Source organism: Chionomys nivalis, chromosome X (assembly GCF_950005125.1).
Source record: "Chionomys nivalis chromosome X, mChiNiv1.1, whole genome shotgun sequence".
Classification (NCBI taxonomy): Eukaryota; Metazoa; Chordata; class Mammalia; order Rodentia; family Cricetidae; genus Chionomys; species Chionomys nivalis.
The window spans coordinates 54,053,748-54,078,504 of record NC_080112.1 but is presented as its reverse complement, the minus strand read 5'-3'; the positions used below and the strand labels follow the sequence as shown (position 1 = coordinate 54,078,504).

Here is a 24,757-nt window from a genome sequence, read left to right as displayed (position 1 = left end):
GTTGAAACTGGACTCTCTGAGCATGGCGGACAATGAAGGCTGATGAGAAGCCAAGGACAATGGCACTAGGTTTCGAACCTAATACATGAACTGGCTTTGTGGGAGCTTAGCCTGTTTAGAAGCTCAACTTCCTGGACGTAGATAGAAGACCTTCGTCTTCCCGCAGGGCAGAGAATTTGGACTGCTCTTCAGTATCGAGAGGGAGGGGGAATGGTGTGGGGGGAGGGGAAGAGGAGTGGGGATAGGGGGAGGGGAGTAGGGGGAGGGGGCAATATTTGGGAGGAGGGGAGGGAAATGGGAAACGGGGAGCAGGTGGAAATATTAATTAAAAAAAAAGATATGAAGGAAGATATTATCAACATGCACACAGCAGGTATCTGGGTGGTTATACGAACCCAAAAGTTGTTTATCTTTTTGTGTTCCCCACAGTGACCATTCATTACTTTTGTTATGAGGAGGAAGCTTACAAATATCAACTTAAAAACCTTATTAAAGTTCAGTTTCAACTTGGAGATGTAAAGAGATAAAGAATTAGTTTTAGAGTTAGAGCAAGAAAACATCTTGGCAGACAAATGAATGACTTTTTATCAGTCTCTCTGTGACAGGACAACCAACAGCGATCCAACAGTTGGGGACAGGCAACTCCAGCATCGTACAAACCTGACCATTTAGGAATGTAATCCGGACTGGCCACAAATTCATGAAAATCAGCCTGCCTCTGCCTGGAATACTGGGATTAAAGGCACAAGCTACCATATCTAGAAACAAGAAAGATGAATAAATAACCAATTATGTTAAATTGTTCAGTAGTAAGGGAGATGATCTGAAAGATCAGATCAGTAATTCCAACACAACCTGGACCCAGTAATGAGGCAACCAATAGAAATGTTAGAAACCATAAGCATAGTAACAATAAGAAATAAGCTCTATATAGGCACTTCTATAGATGGAATACAGAAAACGAGTCAGTAAATTAATGATAAAGAAACAGAAATGACAAAAATTGAGCCTAGAGATATGGTTCAGATGTAGAGTGCTTGCCTCTATCGTCAGTATCGCATAAATCACAAGTGATCCTACCAGCACTTGGGAAGTGGAAACAGGAGGATAAGAAGTTCATGGTTATTCCCATCTCTGTAGTAAGCCAGTGGCCAGCCTGTGCCACATGAGACTGCCTCAAAAGTATTAAAACGAGAAAGAAATCAAGGACTGGAGAGATGACTCCGCGGTTTAGAGTATACTGTTTTTCTAGAAGACACTAGTTCTGTTCCGAACACCAATATTAGATGGTTCCTAACTTCCTATAACTTTAGAACCAGGGAATTCAGTGCTTGTGTCCCTCACTGCATTCATGTGCCCGTAGAGACACATATACATATCACATAACACTTAAAAAAAATAATGAAAATTTATTTAAAATCATACCAACTGAAACACAAGGAAAAGATGAAAACAACACAATTGTAATGTAAATATAAAAGGTTTCCAGTATTAGACAAGTCTCTAGATAACAATTCCTTTTTCAAAATTTAACTTCTTTATTGATTCTTTGGAAGTTTCACATCATGTACTCCAATTCCGCTCACCTACTAGTCCCCCCATATCTTCTGCTCACCCCTGCATCATCTCACCCACAAAAGAAAACAAAACAAGCAAGCAAGCAAGCAAGCAAAGAAACAAAAATAAGAACAAAACAAACAGCAACAACAACCAAACTCTTTCTTTCTCAATCTTTCTTGCCTCTCCAACAACTCTTCATTAGTTCTGCTTTCCTTGGGAACCTCAGTGTGATATATAGTATACCCTTTTGTCTTAACAGCTTTACTAGCAAGTGTTCATTGCAGTGAGTCACTGGTCTGGTTCAAGGTGTCTGCTTTCTGGTACACGATCATCACTGAATCCTCAGCAGAGCTCCTCTGGGACATCCTCAGTCATAGAGATCCTGTCGGTATTTTTCTATGAGACCAGTCCCTTCTGGAACTCCATCAGGCTCTAGAGCTGGCTACTGCACTCTGGAGAGATGGTCCCACCCCCCAACCACAGGCGAGGATGCACAAACCCAGAGAGCAAGGATGTAGGGGGGCTGACTTCTCCCCCTTGCTTGAGGCAGGTGGTCCCAGCAGCCTGGACTGATCAGCTCAGCTACCACCCAGGCCTACAGCCTAACAGCTTTCTCTATTTTTTTAAATTTAAATTTATTTTTATTGAGCTCTACATTTTTGTCTGCCCCCTCCCTGCCTCTTTAAAGTATCTTTTTTAGGGGCTGGAGGGATGTCTTAGTGGTTAAGTGCACTTTTCTGATGGAGGAGTTGATTTCATTGGTTAAATAAAGAAACTGCCTTAGCCCTTTAATAGGACAGAAAATTAGGTAGGCGGAGTAGACAGAACTGGATGCTGGGAGAAAAAAGCCGAGTCAGTGAGTCGCCATGATTTTCCCACTCCAGACAGACGCAGGTTAAGATCGTCCCTGGTAAGCCAGCTCATGGTGCTACATAGAATATTAGAAATGGGTTAGATCAATATGTAAGAGCTAGCCAATAAGAGGCTGGAACTAATGGGCCAGACAGTGATTAAAAGAATACAGTTTCCGTGTAATTATTTCAGGTATAAAGCTAGCCCTGCGGGCAGCTGGGTGCCGGGGACACAGCCCCGCTGCTCTTAGTACTACACTTTTTATTCTTGCAGAGGACCTGGGTTCAATTCTTGGCACCCACATGGTGGTTCATAACCATTTGTAACTTCAGTCCCAGGGGTCCAGTGCTTTCTTCTGACCTCCATGGCACCAGGAATGCACACAGTGCACATATGTACATGCTTGAAAACCATTAATACACATAAAAACAAATAAAATTTTTCATCGTTTAATAATCTTTTTCTTCTCATTATTATAACAATTATTATTATTACAGTTACTATTGTGTACAATGTAGGGCAAGTGAGCCATGGCTCACATGTAGAGGTCATAGAATAACTCTGTGAAAGTGTTTCTTACCTTCCCCCTTTCTATGGATTCCAGGGATGCAGGACAGGCCATCAGGATTCCATCATTGGTCACCAAGCAGCTTTACCAGTTGAGCCAACTCACTAGCCCATCAGATCCTTTTTCAATTAAGTTGCAGCTTGGTACCATTATGCTGATGAAGTGTAAAGCATTCTTAGTCAAAGGTATCTCTCAAAGAAGATACCTGATAAACAACCAAGGTGGGTGAGGTATTTAATGCATCAATGGCACCCAGCTGTTTATCAAAATGTATTTAAAAACATTAGTTCTGTATCAAGAGGTTGAAGAAATGAAAAAAAAATAGTACAAAATAACAAATTTTGGTTAATATCTCTCACAATGCAGAATTAGCAATGGTTAAAATTATTTTAATTGCTGCTTAGTAGATAATGGAGATGAAATTCAGATGTCTTTGAGTCTGCTCTGCTACACTATACCCACTATATTAATTTTGGTGCATATCTTTCCAGGTTCTTAAAGTTTTAAATTTCAAAATTAGACTTTATTTGAGCTGAGAAGATGGTTTGTCATGTAAGACCACATAAATACACCTGCAAGCCCAGTGCTTTGTGGGGCAGTAACTGGAACTTCCTGGCTACTTCCAAGTTCAGTGAGAGACACTGTCTCGAAGAGATAAGGCGGGGGAGTGAGAGAGCTAGAGCAACGCTAATGTTCTCTTCCGGTCTCTGCATGTGCACAGGTACATATACGTGCGCACACACAAATACAAAATGTTCATCTTTATTTTTAGCACAGCACCTGTATTTCAAAGAGGAAAGAACTTTAAAATTTATCCCCTGAACATCCATAGTTACAGTTGCTAGTTATTCAAAACTAATACTGAATTAACAGCTTCGACCCAGACCCGACTTCTTCTTGACAGTGATTATAGCATGTCATAAATCATCTCTGTCTCAGAAATCTGCAGCCAAGTCAACACTTCAAATTTGTTTATTCTTAGTTCTCCCATTTTTACTGTAAAAAAATCACTAATTAACCATTGCCCAGAAATTTAGGTGTGAGTTTTGCATGTTTTTCTTTCTGTTTACAATTTCTTTTATGTTGTTTATGCTCAAGCCCTAAGGAATTTTAACTTCAAAATGTCTCCCGAGGATCTGCAGAGACGACTCCAAGAGTGAAGGTGCTTGCTGGAAAAGTCTGGGAACCTAACTTAATACCTGGAACCCAAGTACAGCTAGAAGGGGAGAACCAATTCTGTGAAGATGTCCTCAGACCACCACATACGTGCTGTGACAGTCTGTCTGTCTGTCTGTCTGTCTGTCTGTCTGTCTGTCTGTCTCTCTCTTTCTCTCTCATACACACACACATACACACACACTAATAATAAGATTTAAAATTGTCTTTCCAAAGGGTGCCATCCTCTTCATCTACATGATCATATTATCTTGGTTTGAGAACCATCACCTTTCACCTGGCTTTCATAAAAAACCTTTTGGTATTTGTTTCCCTGGGCTCCCATTTAATTAATTTGCACCGTCAAGAAAGCTTAATGAGTTTTCTCTTCTCTAGTACTATTCACACTGTTCTTTTTAGTCCCTCATTGATAAATTTCCTTCTACTAGAATTCCCCGATGTATGACCTCTCCTTTTGAGGTTGGTATTAATGCGTATTCATCTTTAGTGTTAGCTCCATTATCTACTCTTTGCTACGCTTTGGTGATAGCCTAGGCACTAATCAAATACATCCTCTATATCTAATATACTATCTAGTTCACATATTTTAGTACACAAATAACTAAGAATTTTTCAATCAGTCAAAAGCATATCTTTAGATAACTTCTTGAAAGTTTTTCTTATGAAAAGAGACTTTAGCCATTTTAGTGCATTAAAGTTAAAAGGCATTTTACCATTTGTGAGAAGCTGTGAAAATGGTAGCAAAAAGTCATTCATTTAAAAAAATATGACTAAAATAAAACAAAATATACCAAGTAAAAAATAACTCCATGCTAAATTGGTTAATTATGGGTGAAATTGACCAATTATATTTCAATACTGATCTGAAACAACGTTGTAAAGTATATCTCTTTAATAAATAATAATGCACTTTGTAGTTTTATGGTTTCATTTCAGCATTTGGGAACAGTTCACAAATATACTAATTAATCTCTACAAATTGTACTCATGTATTACAGCCAGCTGAGGAAAGTAAATCCTAGCATGTTTGAAAGCACAGAGAAAATTCTTGTCTAAGGATAAGTGCTAATTCCTCTATCTTATTCACAGTCATCAGTACACCTTTAGCATAGAAGTGAAAGAAATCCAGAATTTACTATTTTGACTTTTTATTAAATAATATGAAATACATACCATGATTTTTTTAATTTGTTTTTTTTTTTGAGGTAATGTCTTGCTATGTAGCCCAGGAAACTCATGATCATCCTGCTCCTTCTCTGGAATGTTGTGATTACAGATGTGTGCCATCACACCCATGTAGCAGTATCCTACATTAAATTTATCATTTTAATCATAAAGTGAACACTTCCATAGCACTAGGCATATAATGCTGTGAAACACCCCTGCTATCCATTTCCTCAAGGTTTTCATTAACTAACAGAAACTATTCATGACACTATGTGACTCTCTACTGATAATCCCTCATCTAAGCCTTATGTAGCTACAAACTGCTTTCTGTCTCTGAATATGACTACATAGGTACCTCACATGAATGGAATCTTAGAAGATTTATCCTTTTATATCTGACATACTTTACTTAGCAAAATGTCTTCAAATTTCAGGTATGCTATATATTAGAATTAAATTAAATTAAAATTTAAGGTTAAATAAGTTAAATAATATTTTATTGTGTGTAGAAACCATATTTTGCTTATCTAATTATATGGTCGCAAACAGTTGCATTTCCACTTCTGCTATTGTGAACAATAAGTCTTTGAATGCTGATATGTAAGTATCTGCTTGATATTTGAGTTTTCTCCTTCCATTCTTTTGAGTATATATTTAAATGTAAAATTGCTTGATCATATGACAATTTTACATTTAATGTTGTAAAGAACCATCAATTTGTTTCCCACAGTGTTATCTCAATTTTCATTTCCAGCAGCAATGCACAAGGATTCCAATTCGTAGACATCCTCACCAATATTTTTTCCTCATTTCTTTTTGTTATAGTCACCCTAAGGGGTGTACTGTGGTATTTCATCATGGGAAGGCTCTTGGTTTTGTGTGTGCATGTCCTGGAGGATCAAACACAGGGCAGTGTGCCTACACTTGCATACTCTGCCTATTAGCAATAGCCTCAACCCTTCTTCGTTGTAGCTTTGATTTATATTTCTCTAGTGATGAATGGCATTTAGCATCTTTAAAAAAATACCTAATTTCTTTTCTGAAGATTGTTTCCATTTTTCTTTTTGTAAGTTAAACATTCTGAATGATCATTTTCATTTGCTACAGAACATACTACGCTATGTTTCACAGGTGAGCTAAAGACAATTCCCAGCCTTTTAGGACTCATCTTAGGCTCCAGGTACTATTTGCCTCATGAATATTTCTTCTAATAAGAGAACTGGGGCTACATATTCTTGGGGTTCAAGAGTAGGCATTGTAGACCTCTAATGCCTAGTACAAGAAATATATGAAATACAGTTTTGTTAACTAATTCAATAATCAATTAAAACATTTACATTAGAGAAAAGAGAAATGAGTAAAAACTTGCTAAAAGGTTTTTTTTTTTTTTTAAATCTTTTTGTAATCCCAAAGCCCTGGGTATAGTTAGGTGGAAGTTTTCTTTTGTCTTATTTAATTCTGGTGCTTTGTTATAGTACAGCAGACAGGCAAGAATTAGTTGAGACCTATGTGGAGAACACACATGGTAGAACATGTAGGCTGAGTGAGGCAATCAGAAAAGTATAATGGAATTAGGGAGACCAGTTAGAAGTTAGTATTTCACTAATGCTAGATTTAATCTAGACAATAATAGCAATGGACACCATGAATAATGGTTGGATTTTTAGGTTATAGCTAGGAAATAATAAAAAGATTATTTCTTTTCTGGGGTTCTGAAAAAAATCACGACTGAACATCACCACCTTTTAAAAAATATAAATCAAATATATTTTGATCATTTGTGACAAAATTAAAGGTAACATTTGACAATAAGTGCACATCATTTTTCAACATTTAAAACAAGTCACATTGGGGCTGGAGGGATAGCTTAGCTGTTAAGAGCATTGCCTGCTTTTCAAGAGGACCAGATTTAATTCCCAGCACCCACATGGTGGTTCCCAACTGTCTGGAACTCCAGTCCCAAGGATCTGACACCTTCACACCAATGCACATAAAATAAAGTTAAAGAAATTGAAAACAAAAAACAAACAACAACAAAACCAAAACACATTGTTTTCCAAGCTGGTGTAACTTGTGGCTGTATATCCTTGGACTACCTTAACATATAAATGTATCAAGAAAGTTGTAGGCAGTTCAAACCTTTAAAAGATGAACTTCTTGGAAAAGAGCACATGAAATGTGGAAATTTGGAAAATATATTTGTTACAAAATTTAAATCAAATAATTTAGAATATCCCAGTGGTGACTTGAATGGAATTAGTTGTCAAAGACTAAAAACTGAAGCTAAGTTTAGTTTTATAAGGAACAACTTTTAAGAGATATCCATATATATATTCTGGTTGCATATATGATGCTGTCTTGTCAATATCATTCTTCCTTATTTCACAACTAAACATAGGGAAAGAGCAATAAAATTATGTAAACATGCATATTTGGTGTTGCATTTTAGATCATTCATTAAATTTATCACAGACTTTTAAGGTATATTATCACACTAATAACAATGTTTATTATATCTACTGCTATTGTTTAACAATCCTTGTAATCATATTACTGGTTTTCTTTTTTTATAATACAAACATTTAGAAAAGGGTACAGTACAAAAATCTAAGTTGATAAAATGCTGTGTATAATTTCAGCAAAAGATGTTATAGACAAGCAGGGTTGTCTGAATAAAGGTGTCAAATTGAGAAATACATTGACCCACTCTAAGTATACCCCTTTCCCCCCATTCTTCTGTTGTTTTTGTCTTGTTTTGTTTTGCGACAGTGTCTGTGATATGAGCCTGAGTGTCCCATAACTCACATTTTGTAGACCGGGATGGCCTTGGAACCACCTACTTCTCCTTCCTGCATGCCGGGATTAAAGAAGTACACGACTATGCCCAGCTTTTCCTCTATTCTTTAGAAAACTAGGTGGTTAAAATATTTCTTCAACATAGAACTCGAAGGATTTGGTGTATAAATGTGTGTTACTTTTGTTTATGCTGCATTTGTTAATGATGTAAAGATGTGTGTTTAATTTTGAAAAGATGTGTTGCATCTGTTTCCACCTTGCCTGCCTAAGGCACCTGATTGGTCTAATAAAAAGCTGAACAGCCAATAACTAGGCAGGAGAAAGGATAGGCGGGGCTGTCAGGCAGAGAGAATAAATAGGAGGGGAACTCTAGGTTCAGGAGAAGAGACGAATGAGAGAAGAAGGAGGAGAGAATGAGGGATATGCCTGGGGAAGGAGTCAGGAAGATGCCAGCCACCCAGATATAAAGAAGCAGTGAAAGTAAGATATACAGAAGTAAGAAAGATAATAAGCCCTGAGGCAAAATGTAGATAAAGAGAAAAAGGTTAATGGTTAATTTAAGTTAAAAGAGCTAGCCAAAAATGTTACTAAGCTACACTAAGCATTATAAGTCTCTATGTCAAGATTTGGGAGCTGGTTGGTGGCCCAAAAGAAAAAGCCTGATGCAGTTTGGGTTAAAAATATGGCCAGCTTCAGATTCAGGTTTCCCCAAGCAATATTGAATTGCTGAGGGATTTTTTCTATCCTGTTCAATGTTTCTAATTTAAAATTTTTAATGTTTATGTTTCTTTTCCTGATGCTTTATTGAATTAATTGTATAAACATTTTGGCCAGAGAAACTACTGTAGAAGTATTGTCCAAATTGTCACATTGTATTATTCATTATTCCTCTGCTTGTCTGAGATCCTTTGGAGGTAGCTCTTTTTACATTCTGTTAGACATCAGGGTTTTTAGCTTAATTTACAGAAAATATTCTAAGTCTGTGCCCTCTGCTAGAGTTACAATCAGATAACTTCCCAGGAAAACAAACTTTGTAGTTTGGCCATGTTTTCTCCGTTCTCCCATGTTAATTTTTTCCAGTCCACAAGTACAGACACGATTATCATGCTTCAAATCTACCAGCCAGCTGAGGAAGATCAAACTTCTGCCTTTCCATTGAGATGATCTCTTTCAGCTTATGCAGTTTCTAAAGCAATATATTCAAGAACATGGAATACAATTGCTAATTTTGTTGATAATGAATGAGGCTGAGCATTGTAAAGATGTCTTCTGCTATTTTGGAGTGTGCACAGGAAAAAGAAATGACTTAGTGACTAAAAGTACATGAAATATGAGTTAGATAAATAGCAGTAAGGTCCTTGATAATATAAGCTATTTAAAAAGATGTCATTAGGTGACTGTTGCGTCTATAAATGTAACCACTCCCAAAGGCTCCATAAAAATGCATTTGATAAAGACTTTTATTAATATTTAGGTATTTATGAAATTAATCAAATTTATATATATATTTGATAATGACAATAATATTGAAGAGACAGGCAAGAGAATAAGTTGGGAATAACTGAATGCCAAATTTGAAGCGTTTTCTTCCCAACTGTATGCTAACATGGCTGTACCCCATTTCATGTGGTGTATTTTACCACCTTCCTCACTCCACTTGTTTCACAATCTTTGTACATTAAGACGCAGACATGCATATATTCACTGGACAACTCTGGCTTCTGAAAATAGCCTGCAAGTTTTGATAAACAGAGTGGATTGGAGGGCGGTTTTCTAAGAAATCTTCACAACAGTTTTGGCAACTGAAGCTGATTAAAGGATGCATTGACTTCTCCAAAACAATATCTTCTTTTTTCATTGAAGTTTTACATTTTATGGTTTTCATGTTATATATTTTGCATGTGTACGAGTGTTTTGCCTGATGCATGCCTCATGTCCTCCATGTTTAGCAGAGGGTGAACTGAAGTTACGGATGGTTGTGAGCTGTCACGTGGGTGCCGGGAACCAAACCCTGGCTCTCTGGAAGAGCAGTAGTGCCTCTTATCCACTGAGCCATCTCTTCAGCCCCAGAAAACAGCAACTTTTAAGATTTTTATTTACATAATAGTGCAACCAGCCCAATGAATTAATTTTGGTTTTTGGTCGCAACAACCTTGAAGATAGTAAGTGAATGGACTAATGTATCAATGGATTGACATTGCTTCTGAAATTTATTTTGATCATGACTAATCCAAATGTAATTGTCTAGAATAAAATAACTTATTTTTAACTTTTATCTTATTTATTGTGTGTGTGTGTCTGTGTGTATATGTCTGTTTTGCATGCATAGGACGGTGCACATGAGGAGATCAGAAGACAACTTTGTGGAGATTGTTCTTGCCTTCTACCTTACAAGGTCTCTAGGCATCCAACTCAGATCACTAAGCTTGCATTCTCATGCATATTTACCCATTGAGGCACCTCAACAGTCTCAAGAATAAAAATAATTGATCATAGTTGAGCATGGTAGCAAATGCCTGTAATCCAAGCACTCATGAGACATAGTCAGATCTCTGTGAGTTTGAAACCAGCCTGGTCTACATAGAGCTCCAGGACAGCAAGAGCTACATAGTAAGAGCATGTTTCAAAATAATAACAACAACAATATTTTATGGAAGTTTTCTAATCTGACTTTTTCTATTTCTTTAGAAGAATAGCTGTTAGAAGTGTAGCTCAGTTTTCTGTGATTAGTCATTAGTACTTATTATCATTTTATATGTGACATATTATACACCAAGTACTCACAATGGGATGAAAATGCATATGATCTAAGTACTTTCCTGGAGTATAAATCATAATTGGAAAAGATGAGATCTGAAACTACCAAATTATTTCCAGAATTAAACTAGAGGGGTGGCATAGGGAATTAGAAAGGGGATTACAGAGGTCTTTGCTATTCCTAAAATTTATTCTAAAGTAACTTTCAGTAATATTGTGTGTGTGTTTGTGTGTGTGTGTGTGTGCATGCTCCTAAAACTGTTAAATCCCTTTTCCAGTCTCGACTCTGTACTTTTCGTAGACTTTTGATTTCCTAGAACTAGATATAATATATAAAGGGCAAGTAAATTGCCCTACTAATCTTACTTTTCTTTTCTTTCTCTAATTGAAAAGAACATTCTTAAAACGCATACTGTGTAAGTACACCTTAGATTTCAAACTGGACTTGTATAAATCATTGATTCTTATTTACTAGCAATCTATAATAATGATTCGAGGGATCATAAAGAAGCACTGAGCACAGATTTACAAAAGCACTCTTCCCCAAGATGAACCAAAAATAACCAGACACGTCATTCCAAAATGCTCCAAAATGCCAATTACAGCCTCTATGATGTCTTTTCACTGCATATTAACAGATGGATGTTTTAAAATTTCTCACAGAAAAATGGACATTAAAAAGAAGCCATTTTAGTGTCAAAAAGCTGAAAACCACTTCTGAGACTATGCTCATAATTCTATGAATCCCAAGCCTATTTACAATAAACAACTCAGGCAGACCAGTATATCCTACTAAAAGCATTTTATAGAGACTTTCAAGTGTCTTTCTGGCACTTACATGCTGCTAACAAGATTAACAAGCAGATCTGGGAAGTATTAGCATGTTTATAAGGTAGTCTGTTAAGGTCGTTCACTCCTCTGACATTGCCCAGGAAATGAACCACAAAATGCCTATTAATAACTCCCTCTCTCCCCCATCTCCACTTACATGTACATATATATATATGTATATATGAATAAAATATTCACAATCCTCATCTTTTAATTGTAGCTATGAAGATATTTTCATATTGACTTTTTCTATGCCTGCACATCTCAGCTTCTCCTGCTCCATCTTACTCTATTCTATTATTTGATTCATTTTTAATTTTTTTCATCGCCAGAAAACTTTCTAAAGCTTAAATAGAAGAATGGGGGCAATGTAATGAATCTATCCCTATATGTGATAGAATACTTATATTTATAGATTAGCATGGGGTGATTACATATTCAGGTAGATTTTTATTAACCTTTGGGTAACACATTATCTTCAGAAACATATCACTTGCTCTGGATGGATGGTTGAATATGTAATAGTCACTTGCTATGCAGCCATGAGGACCTGAGTTCAAATCCCCAGTACCTATATAAAAAGCTGGACATGGCCACACACACTTGTAACTCCAGTGCTCTGAAAGGGCAAAGATAGGAGGATGGGGTTCAGTAAAAAACTCTGTCTCAAGAAATTAAGGGGAGAGTGACAAGACAAGACAGTTGACATCCTTACACGACCTCTTTTCATGTTTGGGTTTGTATAACATCATACACATAAGTCCATAACCATATAAGTTGCCCAAATGTCTTAATACATTTGAGTTATTGTATAAAAAATATTTTTCCTCCATGAGTAGCACATAGGGCAATATAAAGCTCAATGTTTAGGGAAATCATGACTGTGGTTGATCCCAGGCCATATTCCTTTGTCTTGTTTGTGAATTTGACAGAACTTGACTTTATTTTATCTGGAAAGTGGCAATAGTATCAACTTTAATGATAGGATAAAGTGTAGAGTTGTTCAGATAGACTTACAGTTGAAAACATAAAGTGAAATACATTATGGGTTATCTATTAGGTTACCTGTCTTAGCTCTAATCTCAGGAAATCTCTGAAAAAAAATAGTGAGATGTACCTCAAAGTCTTTTTCTTTCATCAACATAAGTGCATATCAAAATGCTTATATTAGGGCTAACAATGTTTTCCCCCTTCCTTTATAACTCAAAGCTGCAAAGAGTAAACGATGATCTTCACAAGATAACAGTAACAGAATAATTTCATTGTGGAGGTAAGCCAAACGAAAAACTGCCAGTTTTACAAGGAAGGACTAATAAGGTTGTAGGGGTGATGTCTCAGGTGTAGCCTCCCAGTGGTAGACTGGCCACGCTTGGTTATCCTAAGAGCCAGTTTTCACCCATAGGACTGAAAGCTGAAATGTACAGGAAAGACTGGCATGTGGTAATATTGGTGATGATTTTAAATATCAGACCTCTATCTATTTATTAATCTTTCATAAGTTATCAAAATACTTTTGCTCCAGTTGTTTCTTTATTACCAAATATCACCAAGTTATGGTAAGGATTCAAAGTAAAGGGACCTAAGTGCTTCATCGTATGGATAAGGGCCTTAGTCAACCACTCAGCATACAGTAAGTACATATTAGCTTGGACTTTCTTTTTGTATAGGGATTATATGGGCCATGGCTATGAAAAAAAAATCTGTTTACAGGAAGCTTTGTATGAAGAAGAAGTAACCAACAGGGAAAACAAAACTTCATTCTAAAGCAACAAAAAAGTAAGTAAAAAATTACACTTTGCATTGACTATCTGACATCCATTGGCTTTGGGGACCAAAGTGGATGTGGAGAAGCTGAGAAAGAAAAACAGAAAAAAAAAACAAAGAAAACAACAACTGAAAGTTTCAGAAAAAGCACAGAAGCTTCTCAGTTTCATTCACCCAGTAGTTAATGAAATCACAAAAGCTGCTGACCGTGAACTAGACTTCTTCAGTGAGGACCTGTAGTTAGGAGCCTTTCTTGCTGATGGGGAAGGCCGAGATTGTTTTTGTCTTTTGTACAAGGATTTTAAAATTTGCAGCATGATAGTGCCGATATCTACAATGCTCTAATGGTATTTTTAAAAGAAGAAAGGTATACACATATGCAGGGCATGCAGAAATGATGGGAAGGGGAAGAACGAATATATGCTTCTGGCTACCCCCACATCACCCACTTCATCTGCTGGAATGACAGAGGGGTGGAGTAAATAGGATTTGAAACTTTGCTGCTGAGAAATGGACATTTTCTGAATCCAGGTCAGTGTTCAAAGGCCTAATGCTCTAAGAAAATTATCTGAAGGGGAGAGGCAGTTCAGGGTTATTAAGTTATTTTAAAATGTCTGGGCTGTTGCCCTTTGTGAAGGGAACAGGATGCTTCTTCCCCAGGGGACAGGATAAGAGGCAATAAGAGACGCCTAGGAGAAGCTCAGGAATGTTTGGGACTTTGCACATATCTCTAACTGGATGGGAACTCTTAAAATTAAAATAAACTAATTTGGTCACGACTATATTTGGGTCCTAGAAAAATTCCAAATATGTAGCTCATCCTGGGTGTATCTCTCTAAACATTTCCTCCAAGTCCTAATTCTAGGTATCTTTTAGACTTAGTTTGAAAGGAGAGGAGAAAAGCTACTCCCAAGTTATGAGTGATATACTATGTGTATTAAGCTATATGTATTATAATTAAGGGTATTTAAAAGCCTCCTCACATGTTTTAACTATAATTATAGATAGAATATATATGATTGATGTATATATCTATATACACACACACATGGATATATATATACTTTAGAGAATTACATATATACACTCTCAGCATCCTTTTGTAAGCTAAAACTATAACCTGTGATTTCTTTAAGACTATGACTATCAGATTCCTAGCTCCCAAAGTAGATCCTAGACACAATACTCAGTGAAACATGCTTTATCATAAATGCAAAGTATCACTGATCACTGGGAAACAGAAGAGGCCTAATAAATTGTATTTAGCAAAAACAAAAGACCCTGTTTCTTTGAAAATAAAGCCAGGGATCATTGAGATCTCAGTAATTAATTCTACTTCCTTATTTTTCTCATTGTATTAGTTCTTTGAGAACATGGTATAATGTATGATGTGTTTTAATTGTACACACCCTCGCTCCTTACTTCTCCCAGATGCATTCCTCCTTTGTTTCTCCTTGTCCTCCTATTAAAACCCATAGAATTTACTTTCTGCTATACAGATGCTTCTGGATATGGAGCTATCACTGAACATGGACAATCCAGTAGGTGTCACACCCTTAAACAAAATGAACTCTCTCTCTCTCTCTCTCTCTCTCTCTCTCTCTCTCTCTCTCTTTCTCTCTCTCAGACAAAATCAATTGCCAAAATCTCCTCAGCTAGGGGTGGGACTTTGCTTCTTTATGCTCCATGCTACTTCTTTATGTGTAAGGTGAAACCCAGGCTCAGATGGACTGAGTGAAATGTCAAATCATACTATCAGGTAAAGAAAGACAGACTATGGAATTCCAGCTTGGGTAGTGCTAGGGATAGAACTGAGGGATTTATACACACAAGAATTCAAGTTTCAATATGAATGAATCAGGTGTGTTATTTCCTATGCTTCAAGCAACATGAGAGAAGAGAAACTCAACAAAAATTGTAGTATAAGGGGCTGAAGACTGCTCAGTTGTTCAAAGTACACTTGATGCTCTTTAGAGGACCTAGGTTTGGCTTCTAGCACTTAAATGGTAACTCACCTTTTTCTGACCTTTCTGACTTCTGACAGAAACAGGTACATTAATACCTGCAGACAAAATGCTCATACATATGAAATAAAATAATAAAAAATTAAAAATTTTTTTAAACATAGTATGTTTGTAAACATTAGACTTTATGTCTAGAGGGTATGACTGATGCAGTCAGGACATCAACTTAAACTGACACAGAGTAGGTAGAAGTTCAGTTCAATGGCAGAGCCCTTGCTTAGCCATTGGGTCCTAGGCCAAGCATGGGGGAAAATGATTCATGCATGTGAGAAATTAAAAATGTCTGGAAGCTGAAAAGCACAGAAAGTTACTGTCATATGTATGCATTAATGCCATTCATTCTTTGAAATATTTACCAAGCGTGTGTTGTGACATAAAACACTAGAAAAGTAGATATAGTATATATTCTTGTTGAGCCTCTTATTGAAGTTATGATTATACAACTTAGCTTATGAAACTATGAGAAAGGACTGTAAATAATTTTATATAGACCCATGAGACACAGAAGTTAGTAATGTCTATGTCTCCCAGTGAACTCTGCCAAACCAAAGGCCCGGCTCAATACTCTGCATAGCACTTTTGCATCTTATTAACTTTCTTTCAGTTAATATCTTAACCTGAGTTGTTTACATGATTATGTCATCAATTAAGCAGTACTGACTCTTCCCTTCCTGTACTTCCAGAGCTTAATGAGACTCCACTAATATGACCTTTGGAGCCAGCAAACTGTGGAGCACAGCAGAGAAGACTGACCTCTGACTTATCTTTCTTTACCAAAGCCTTTTGAAAAGTCAGAGCATCAGGGTTTTGACAGTGATGTCAAAACTTTAATTACTCACAGATATTTACCAGTGTTCTCAAAGATTGACAGCTCAAATTAGAGAGTGAATTTGGTTTTAACATTTATTTCATATCATCATGGGTGCTAAATGGCTAAGGAAAGGATTCAATATCATATATCATTTGTCCTTTCCATCCTGATAAGATTGATGGTACAATAGGAATCCTCAAGAGTGTTATGAAGATTCATTTTCTCTCCTCTAGAAAACTGTCACAAACAATTTTTATTTCAAAGCCAACATTCAGAGAACGATTGAATGTCAGAACTGGAAATGGCCTGTAATATTATGTGGCGCTGCATCTTTGGATGACAGAAGGAAAAACTGAGGCCAAAAAAGTCAAAGTGATTCACAAATACACAAAGAGCTAGTTTATAGAGAGATGGGAACTAGATTTTAAGCCCTTTGATGCACTGTTTTCTTAACATTTCCATTACATAATGTCAGTTGATAAAAGTTGCTTTGAAGGAAAATATACACAAAAAGGATCTTACCAGAAACAGCACAAAACTGTAGACTACACGACGTGTTCTTAGTCTATAAATAGCTTTGCCAGCCTTCAACTGATAATACAAACCAAATGTCAGAATACTAGTATGATTCTTAGAGTATTGAGATAAGCATTAGAAATGGAGGAATGTTTTCTCAGTCAGGTAGCACAATCCAATGTTCTATATAAGAACAGTGTCATCTTCTCTAGATGACAAGAGATCAAGTCCTTTTCAGAAGATACAGCCACTGTGAACCAGTCAATACAGAGATATTTCCCAGGATGGCTGTTGTTAAATCTCAGAGAGAACTAACCACTGCTGCCTCTGCATAAGTTCTCACACTGAAATTACAGTAAGTAATTCAAAGGAAAAACAAACCAAAATGAGCTATAACACTCCCTGGCACAACTAAGAGTTGGAGCATGTATGACAGAAACATATGTTTTTTTTTTTTTTTTTTTTTTTTTTTTTTTTTTTTTTGGTTTTTCCAAACAGGGTTTCTCTGTAGCTTTGGTGCCTGTCCCGGAACTAGCTCTTGTAGACCAGGCTGGCCTCGAACTCCCAGAGATCCGCCTGCCTCTGCCTACCGAGTGCTGAGATTAAAGGTGTGCGCCACCACCGCCCGGCTAGAAACATATGTTTTAAACACAGGAGGCATCTCAAACTTGAAGATAGGTGTGGAAATTAGGAATCGAAGTACTACGGTATAAGGGCAAGGTAGTGTTGAGACTCAAAGGCTACTGGAGTTAAGGAACATCAGTCCTAAGGCGAGAGTATGGTCTATGAGCTTAAACTAGAGTGTACACTGACAGATACAGAAGAACACCAACACCAAAAGACAGATCTAGGTAGTTGGCCACAATTCCATGCGGTAAATCAAACGCTTCTCATACTTCTGGAGCTATGGTAATAACAGGTCATAGAACGCTGGAGAGTCAGAACCCAAGCCAGTAATTTTATCAGACATAGCAGTGCTAATGAGAGATGTTGAGTGAAATAAATGTTGACTTCAACCAGGCATCTTTTCTTTGCTGAGCAAGAACCAACTAAAAGGTTTTGAGTGACTCAAACACATTAAATGGGTGTAGAAACATGCCTGAAATTGAGAGTGGTGAAGGGGTAGATCAAGCTTTCTCTCTCTCTCTCTCTCTCTCTCTCTCTCTCTCTCTCTCTCTCTCACACACACACACACACACACACACACACACACACACGCTGGCCAGTAGTATAAAATGGAAACTCACTTGAGCCTAATAAGCACTTTATGTTAAACAAATAAGAAACAAACAAAAAAAAAACCCAAAATAGCTAAGACTTAGTTTCCCCAGAACCCCATATTTCCCTCCTCCATCAAGTACCTCAGAAATACTTAGAAAAAAACCAATGCAATGCATTATTGCTGATTGAGTCAGTAGGTTTGCTACTGGGTTTTATTAGCAGATTCCTTCCACTATTTAGCAACCACAGCGTCTTTTCTGCAGGAAAAGGACCAGCTCTTCTAAAAAGCCAGTCCTTCCTAAGGGGCAGCTGGCAGAAATATAAGGTGAAGCAATTCATCTGGTGATACAGAAAAGTAGCAGAAAATTGTCCTTCAGCTAGAACTAATCCATGTAGAACAGCTTATGAGCTCAATTGGTTGCTCCATTTCAGTATCAATGGGGGACAGAAATAGCATTTACATTCTTCATGAGGGAGTGGAGACTAGAGACAGTGCTAACAAATTTAATAACCAGTATCTGGGATGTTCTACTCATGCTATCCTAGGGAAGATATTAGAGAGCTGGAAAAGATTCAGGGAAAAACAGCCAAGATGATCAAGGGAAAACTTATCTTTCATTCAAGGACAGACTAAAAGACTAAAAAGGATTAGCATTTTTCAAAGCAGGAAGATGGAAATAAAAAGCTTTAGTTGGGGTGGGGGATGTGAGATTAAAATCCACAGTGGGGAAATATAAATGTCTTCTTTGATTTCCGAAGCATTTAACCAGAGCTGTTTGTTGGGGTCAAGAGATGCTGTTTGAACAAACAGTAAAATATACCTTGATTTACATAGAACTCAATATAACCATAGGAGTTATTTCTAAGATAAGACTAAAGCAACACATGAGAAAAGTTTTACATAGCTTTGGGTAGACTTCACCGTCAGTTATTTTCCAATACATCATTAGCAACTGGGCATGTAGCACCCTAATTTTTGAGATGAAAATTACTAGGTTAACTGACAAAACAAACAAACAAACAATAAACACTACTCTTGCCTCCATATGGGAGAGAGCCTTGGGCTAGTTGCCATGTCAGTCTGATTCAATGCGATATTTTTATGCTTTTATTATGGCATCTATGTTGGAACATCCTGCATGCAAGTTTGGGATTCCTAAATTCTTCTGACAGTCCAGAACATAGAAGAATAATTTTCTATCTCATTAAGTAAGCAAGAGAGTCCTAGTTCTTGGCTCTGTTTGGTTTACCCATATGGGAGTATGAAACATAAAAAGGTGAAAGAAATCCTAACAGAACACAGCAGCTGGTTAAAGGCTATTATACTGAAATTTTCATGAGTTTGACAGTAGGCCAAAAAACTACAAAATGGCAGAGAGGAGAAAAGGCAGTTGTAACAGGTTGAACAATGTTGGTGATTATTTTTTTCAGTGGCAATGAAAGCTGAATTCAAATAACATGATAGAGGTGCTGGCAGAAATAAGAGAGCCCCAAAGGGAGAGGGAAATGAAAACTGTAACAATGATGTATGCTATAGACTAATAAACTAGACAAACATGTAGTCTGAAGTATTGAAACAGAGGTTCATATGAAAAGCTGGTGTCAGGACATGCATAAACACTGCCTGATTTCCACTCCACAGCAAATCTGTTCCTAATGTCTTAACACCTCAAGAATGAAGGCTTAACTCAACAATCCCATGGGCCTTATGCTATTGGTATGTAAACTTCTTGTTATTTGGATAACCTGCCATTGAAAATACAAAATTTAGGTGAGAACATAACTTTGTTTTGACAATGGGAACTAGTGATAGCAAGGACTGCGAAACACCATCTTCTAGGTAAAAGAAAGCCACTGCAATCATGAACTCACAGCTGCTGCCTTTAAGGGCACCGAGTCTTCATAGAACTGGCCCTACCAACAGTCTAGAGAATACCTCACAGGACCGCCCCCCACACACAGATGAACAAATTCTGGCTACTAACAAATTTTGAGATGGGGGAGTCTTTGTCTTCAGCTGTGCACCAACTGATAAGCTCAACAGCATTCAACATAAAGTTCCCCAAACTCAGGGTCAAACAAATGGATGGGGTTAAACTCACTGGGTTATGAAACAAAAGTCATGAATGTGGGAACAAAATCTGTAGGAAAGAAAGAGGGTTTGATAAGAGTGGGAAAGAAAAATCAGAATATTTTCCTTATATGAATGAAATTGTCAAAATTGTTTAAAGAAAGACTCTTGAAGACAAACAAGGTGGGAATTAATCAATTGATTTTCAACTCATTGTCAACTTTCTAGTTTTGGAACAATAAAATATCTATGACTATGAATAATTTTTTTCCCAAAACATAAAGTCTCCTGAACCTTATACCTAAAAATAACTCACTTTAACTGTGAAGTGTTCATCTCTAAAGGGGAACATATGTATCGTGCTCCTTCTTTACCCAATGATAAGTTATCATTGCAGAAGAGAGGGCTGAAATATTCTAAGAGCCATAGTAGTGGACATTCGCAGAGAAACAATATTAGCTGGACATAATGGAGACATATGAACCCATTGCAGATGTGACTATATGCACATGACCTGTGCAAGATCAAATCAGCCAAAATCCTGGCCTGGAAGGAGGAGGGATCTTAAAGCCCCAGCTAATAGCAACTGATGGCTGCTGGTGAAGGGAGAACCAGTTTTCTTCAGGGATATGATCCCAGAGAGGCTACAGAGGGTTTAATAAACAAAGCACATGAAGTTGGAAGGGAAAAATGACGGAAAGATGGCAGGGTAATTGAAGGTGAGGGATTGGGGAGTGGATTTGATCAAAACACATTACAAGGATGTATAAAATTTTCCAAAAATGAAAGATTTTAAAATAATTTGCTTTAAATGTATTTTAGACAATGGTTATGAATAATAAAATAAAATGATATTAAAGTGTCTATTATATTACATATTTTATAAACATTTGGTAGCTCAATATTTTAGACTTCTATTTGAGAAATTTTGTAATCCCTAATTTTAAGTAACTTATTAATGGAGAATGTTCTCCATAACGTTTTAGAGATGCCTACGAAAAATGAGGTGACCTTTCATTCTAGGAACTTCAGATGCATTTAAGGCCTTAATAATCATCTTTCCACTAATTCCTTTCTGTCTATTGTTTTAGGTCCTTTACCATTTAACCAGGAAGAATTGAGCTCTTGAAAACTATTTAGAGACTCTATACTTGGTTTGAAAAATGACATCTGAGGCTTAATAATAGAAAAAATTCATACACATATATGCATGTAAATATAAAGATGCACATAAATGCATCTTTAAAGCAATAAGGGCTTATGCTAGGACCCGGGCATATAGATGAGTATTAGTGTGCTTGTCTGACATTTGTAAGACCTTGGGGTTCCATCCTTTAGCACTCTAGAAAGCCAATCAGCCAGACCCCTAGTCAACCAAACTAACTAAACTAACATGTTAGTGAGTAAAATAACAAATTTTAAAATAAAGATAAAATTTGTGAAAAATAAATGTTCAGATTTGGGGATTCTGAGTTTAGACATGACCATTGAATGGTTAAACTGATTGTGATAGCTGAAAAGGGCCTTAGATATCCTTTAAGTAACCATTGTATTTTATAAAGGAGAAGATAAGATTTATATAAGTTAATTATTTGCCCATGACCACATAACACATAACAGTCAGGGATAGACTTTGTGTTTTCATTACCGCAACCATCCTTCAGTATGTAAAGTAGTGCTGAGGTAAATAGGATATAGAGTTGCTCTCTTCTGTCACTGAGACACAGCAAAGATACCTGCTTACTGGGAAGTGGGGAAATACAGCATTTTAAAATTTTCCACATATAATTTTAGATGGTTCAATTAAAAACTATAGGGATGTATTGCATTAGATTTAACACTAAAGCAGTGGTTCTAAACCTTCCTAACGCAGTGACCATTTAATAGAGTTCTTCATGTTATGGTGACCCCCCATTCATAAAATCACCTTTGTTGCTACTTCATAACAGTAATTTTGCTACTGTTATACATTATAATATGAATATCAGATATGCAGGACACCTGATATGTGAACACAATTGGGTTGTGACCCACATGTTGAGAATCACTGCCTTAGAGAGATGAGAAAGATTTGAGAAACAAGGGGAATGTGGTAAAAGTCCTTGTGAGACTCTTAACAAACCTACACAGCAATTCAGAAAATCAGTGCAGCAGAGTGATTGTTAGATGGTTCTAAACCTTCATGCACATTCTCAGAAAAAGAACATTCATTGCAGCTGATAATGGAAATGGGTAAAAGTGAGAGATTTGCTGATGCACTAGTAAGCCTAAGATACCTTAATCAGAAACAAAATCTGCACTGACAAAAACACTGAGGTAGTAAATCACTACAATGGCTTTGAACAAAAGGTTCCATAAAAACACACACACACGTTCAAATCTATACATTATTTAGTAAAACATGTACCTTAAATTGGTGTTTACAATATGTAATTTAGAGTCATGAAATGAACATGTTCACAAAACTTTTGAAAAAGAAGAAAATTGTGAAGTAGGATTAAAACATATTAAAGAATTTAAGGTTAAAAGCTATCTTATTTGAGAAAGGTTTAATAAAATAAAAGTTAAACCATCTTCCTGAAGAATATGTCTTGCTTTAGAGAGCCCCGAAAGTCCCTTCATTGTCATTATTTTGAGTTAACAAAATAGAGGCATGAAATCACATTTCTTGAGAACTGAAGTAATGAAGATCTAGGAGTGTAGCTATTGTTTTGGAACTGAATTATAAAGAATTGATGGGTAGCAGAAGAATAAAAACATCCTCGATAAAAGATGACATGCTGAAAAAACCGGGGAAATATTTAATATTTTTATTCAGACTCATGGCAAAAGAAAGTTCAAAGACTTTAGCTGCGACTGAAGACCGCTTCACGAAAGCAATTATTTCCAATTGTTGTTGGGAGTAGCCAATTCAAAGTTAGATTGAAGTTAGACTCCTGCACGATTGATGAGAGACTGTTAAACCATCATAATAACTCAATATTCCTTCTCCTTCCTTTTCTGTGTCAACTCAATATATCATAATTTAAGTTTCATAGGACATCCATCCTTTGACTCTTTTCCATTGACTGGCACAAATGGTCCCAGGAAAAGAGTTCCACTCTGATGCTATTATTAGGTAACAAAGGCTGAGAACTGCATGTTGAGAATGAACAGCTCAGCTCCACAAATTCTGCCTGTGGGTTATGTGACAAATAATTCATTTAAACAGTTTTGTAAATATCACTTGTAAATCTCCCACCTCTGTCTGAAAAAGAAATGCAGAATCCCCCTACATAAATAATATTTTTCTGTCAAATAATCACTCCCACCATCACAGATATTACCTAGGTATTTTTGTTCTACTGTGAAAATTCTGCTCACTCTCAAAAACACACCTTATATGCTTCATTAAATGCATTGTTCCTGAAAGTGGTTCCCTATTGCATCAGCAAATTTACAGGGCTAATTTCAGCATGAGTTTACTATCTAAGCTTCCTTAGGAATAAAAAGAAATAGATATTGCAGAAGAAAGTAACCACTTTAAAATTTCTTTGTGAATATACAGATAAGATAAAATAAATGCTCCTTTAAGAAAGTAATTCTTTTGACTTACTTAATATAGTAGGGCACTTTGTTTGGTGAGATGGCTCTCTCCCAGGGACCCTGAACCGAAGCTGCAAAAGGATGAAAAAGAAAGGCAAAGAGGTCAAATTCATGACAAACAGGAAAGACAGCATTATAGCACCAGAATCACAATTTTACACTGATATTGGTCTGTTTGCTCAGTTGCTCATGAGGACAGGCTGTGTTAATCTGCTGTTGTGAAATTTCAGGCCTACACTAAGTGAAATTGAACACATTCAGGCGCAAAAATTAATGCAAAGAGCCAGGAGGGTCTTTCTACTGCTAACCCTATACCAGAAATAAAGAAAATGAATCAACAGACTGATGGCTTTGCTCCACGGAGTGCTTCCCTTATAATATTTCCTGTTGTTGCTTTTCAATATTTTGTTATTTGATTGACTGGGTTTTATTAGTTTATCAGATGAAACACCCCCCTGCGATATATTTGCATTCTAAGTTATTGAAATGAAAATAGTATGCTTATTAATCTGATATGCTTATTTTTATTTGATTAAAGAGGATCCAAATCTATTTACCAATTACATGCTTAATTGAGTATTTTAAAATGTCAGTTGTTCACCATATTATTAGAAGAGACAACCAAAGGTGATAGAATGACACCTGATAATAGCAAAGGATAATAAAATTTTATTCACAGTCTGGTCACATATATGTGTACTGCTTGTACTTGGAATTCATTTAACGACTTTATTATACATAAGTCAAACCAATTATCTTTAAACTGTTCATTTTTTTAAATTTTAAGGTGAGGCCCCATTCTGTATGTCATACTGTCCTTGAACTTATGATTCCCCTTCCTTGGCTTCCTGGGTAGCTAGGGTTATAGGTGTGTGCTATAATTACCAACTTTTCAACTCTTTTAAATGCTTAACTAGTAGGTTTCCCCCCTTCTTTACTAAATCTGATCCACTAAAAGTATCTTTTATGTACTGCTTATGTCTGATATTTTCTCCCCTGAAGACAAAATAATCCTGTTGAAAAGGCACTGTAACTTCCTCTAGAATAAAGTTTTAAGA

At 36.5% G+C, this 24,757-nt stretch overlaps 1 protein-coding gene across 2 annotated transcripts in view; it reads right to left on the bottom strand.

The window, feature by feature from the left end:
• Nucleotides 1–24,757, bottom strand: part of Dmd (dystrophin) — a 2,258,623-nt gene that overhangs the window by 183,239 nt on the left and 2,050,627 nt on the right. For both annotated transcript variants that reach the window (XM_057760244.1, XM_057760245.1), the window contains one exon: nt 23,710–23,770. In XM_057760244.1, coding sequence (XP_057616227.1) covers nt 23,710–23,770 — 61 coding nt within the window. The remainder of the gene's footprint in view (nt 1–23,709; nt 23,771–24,757) is intronic.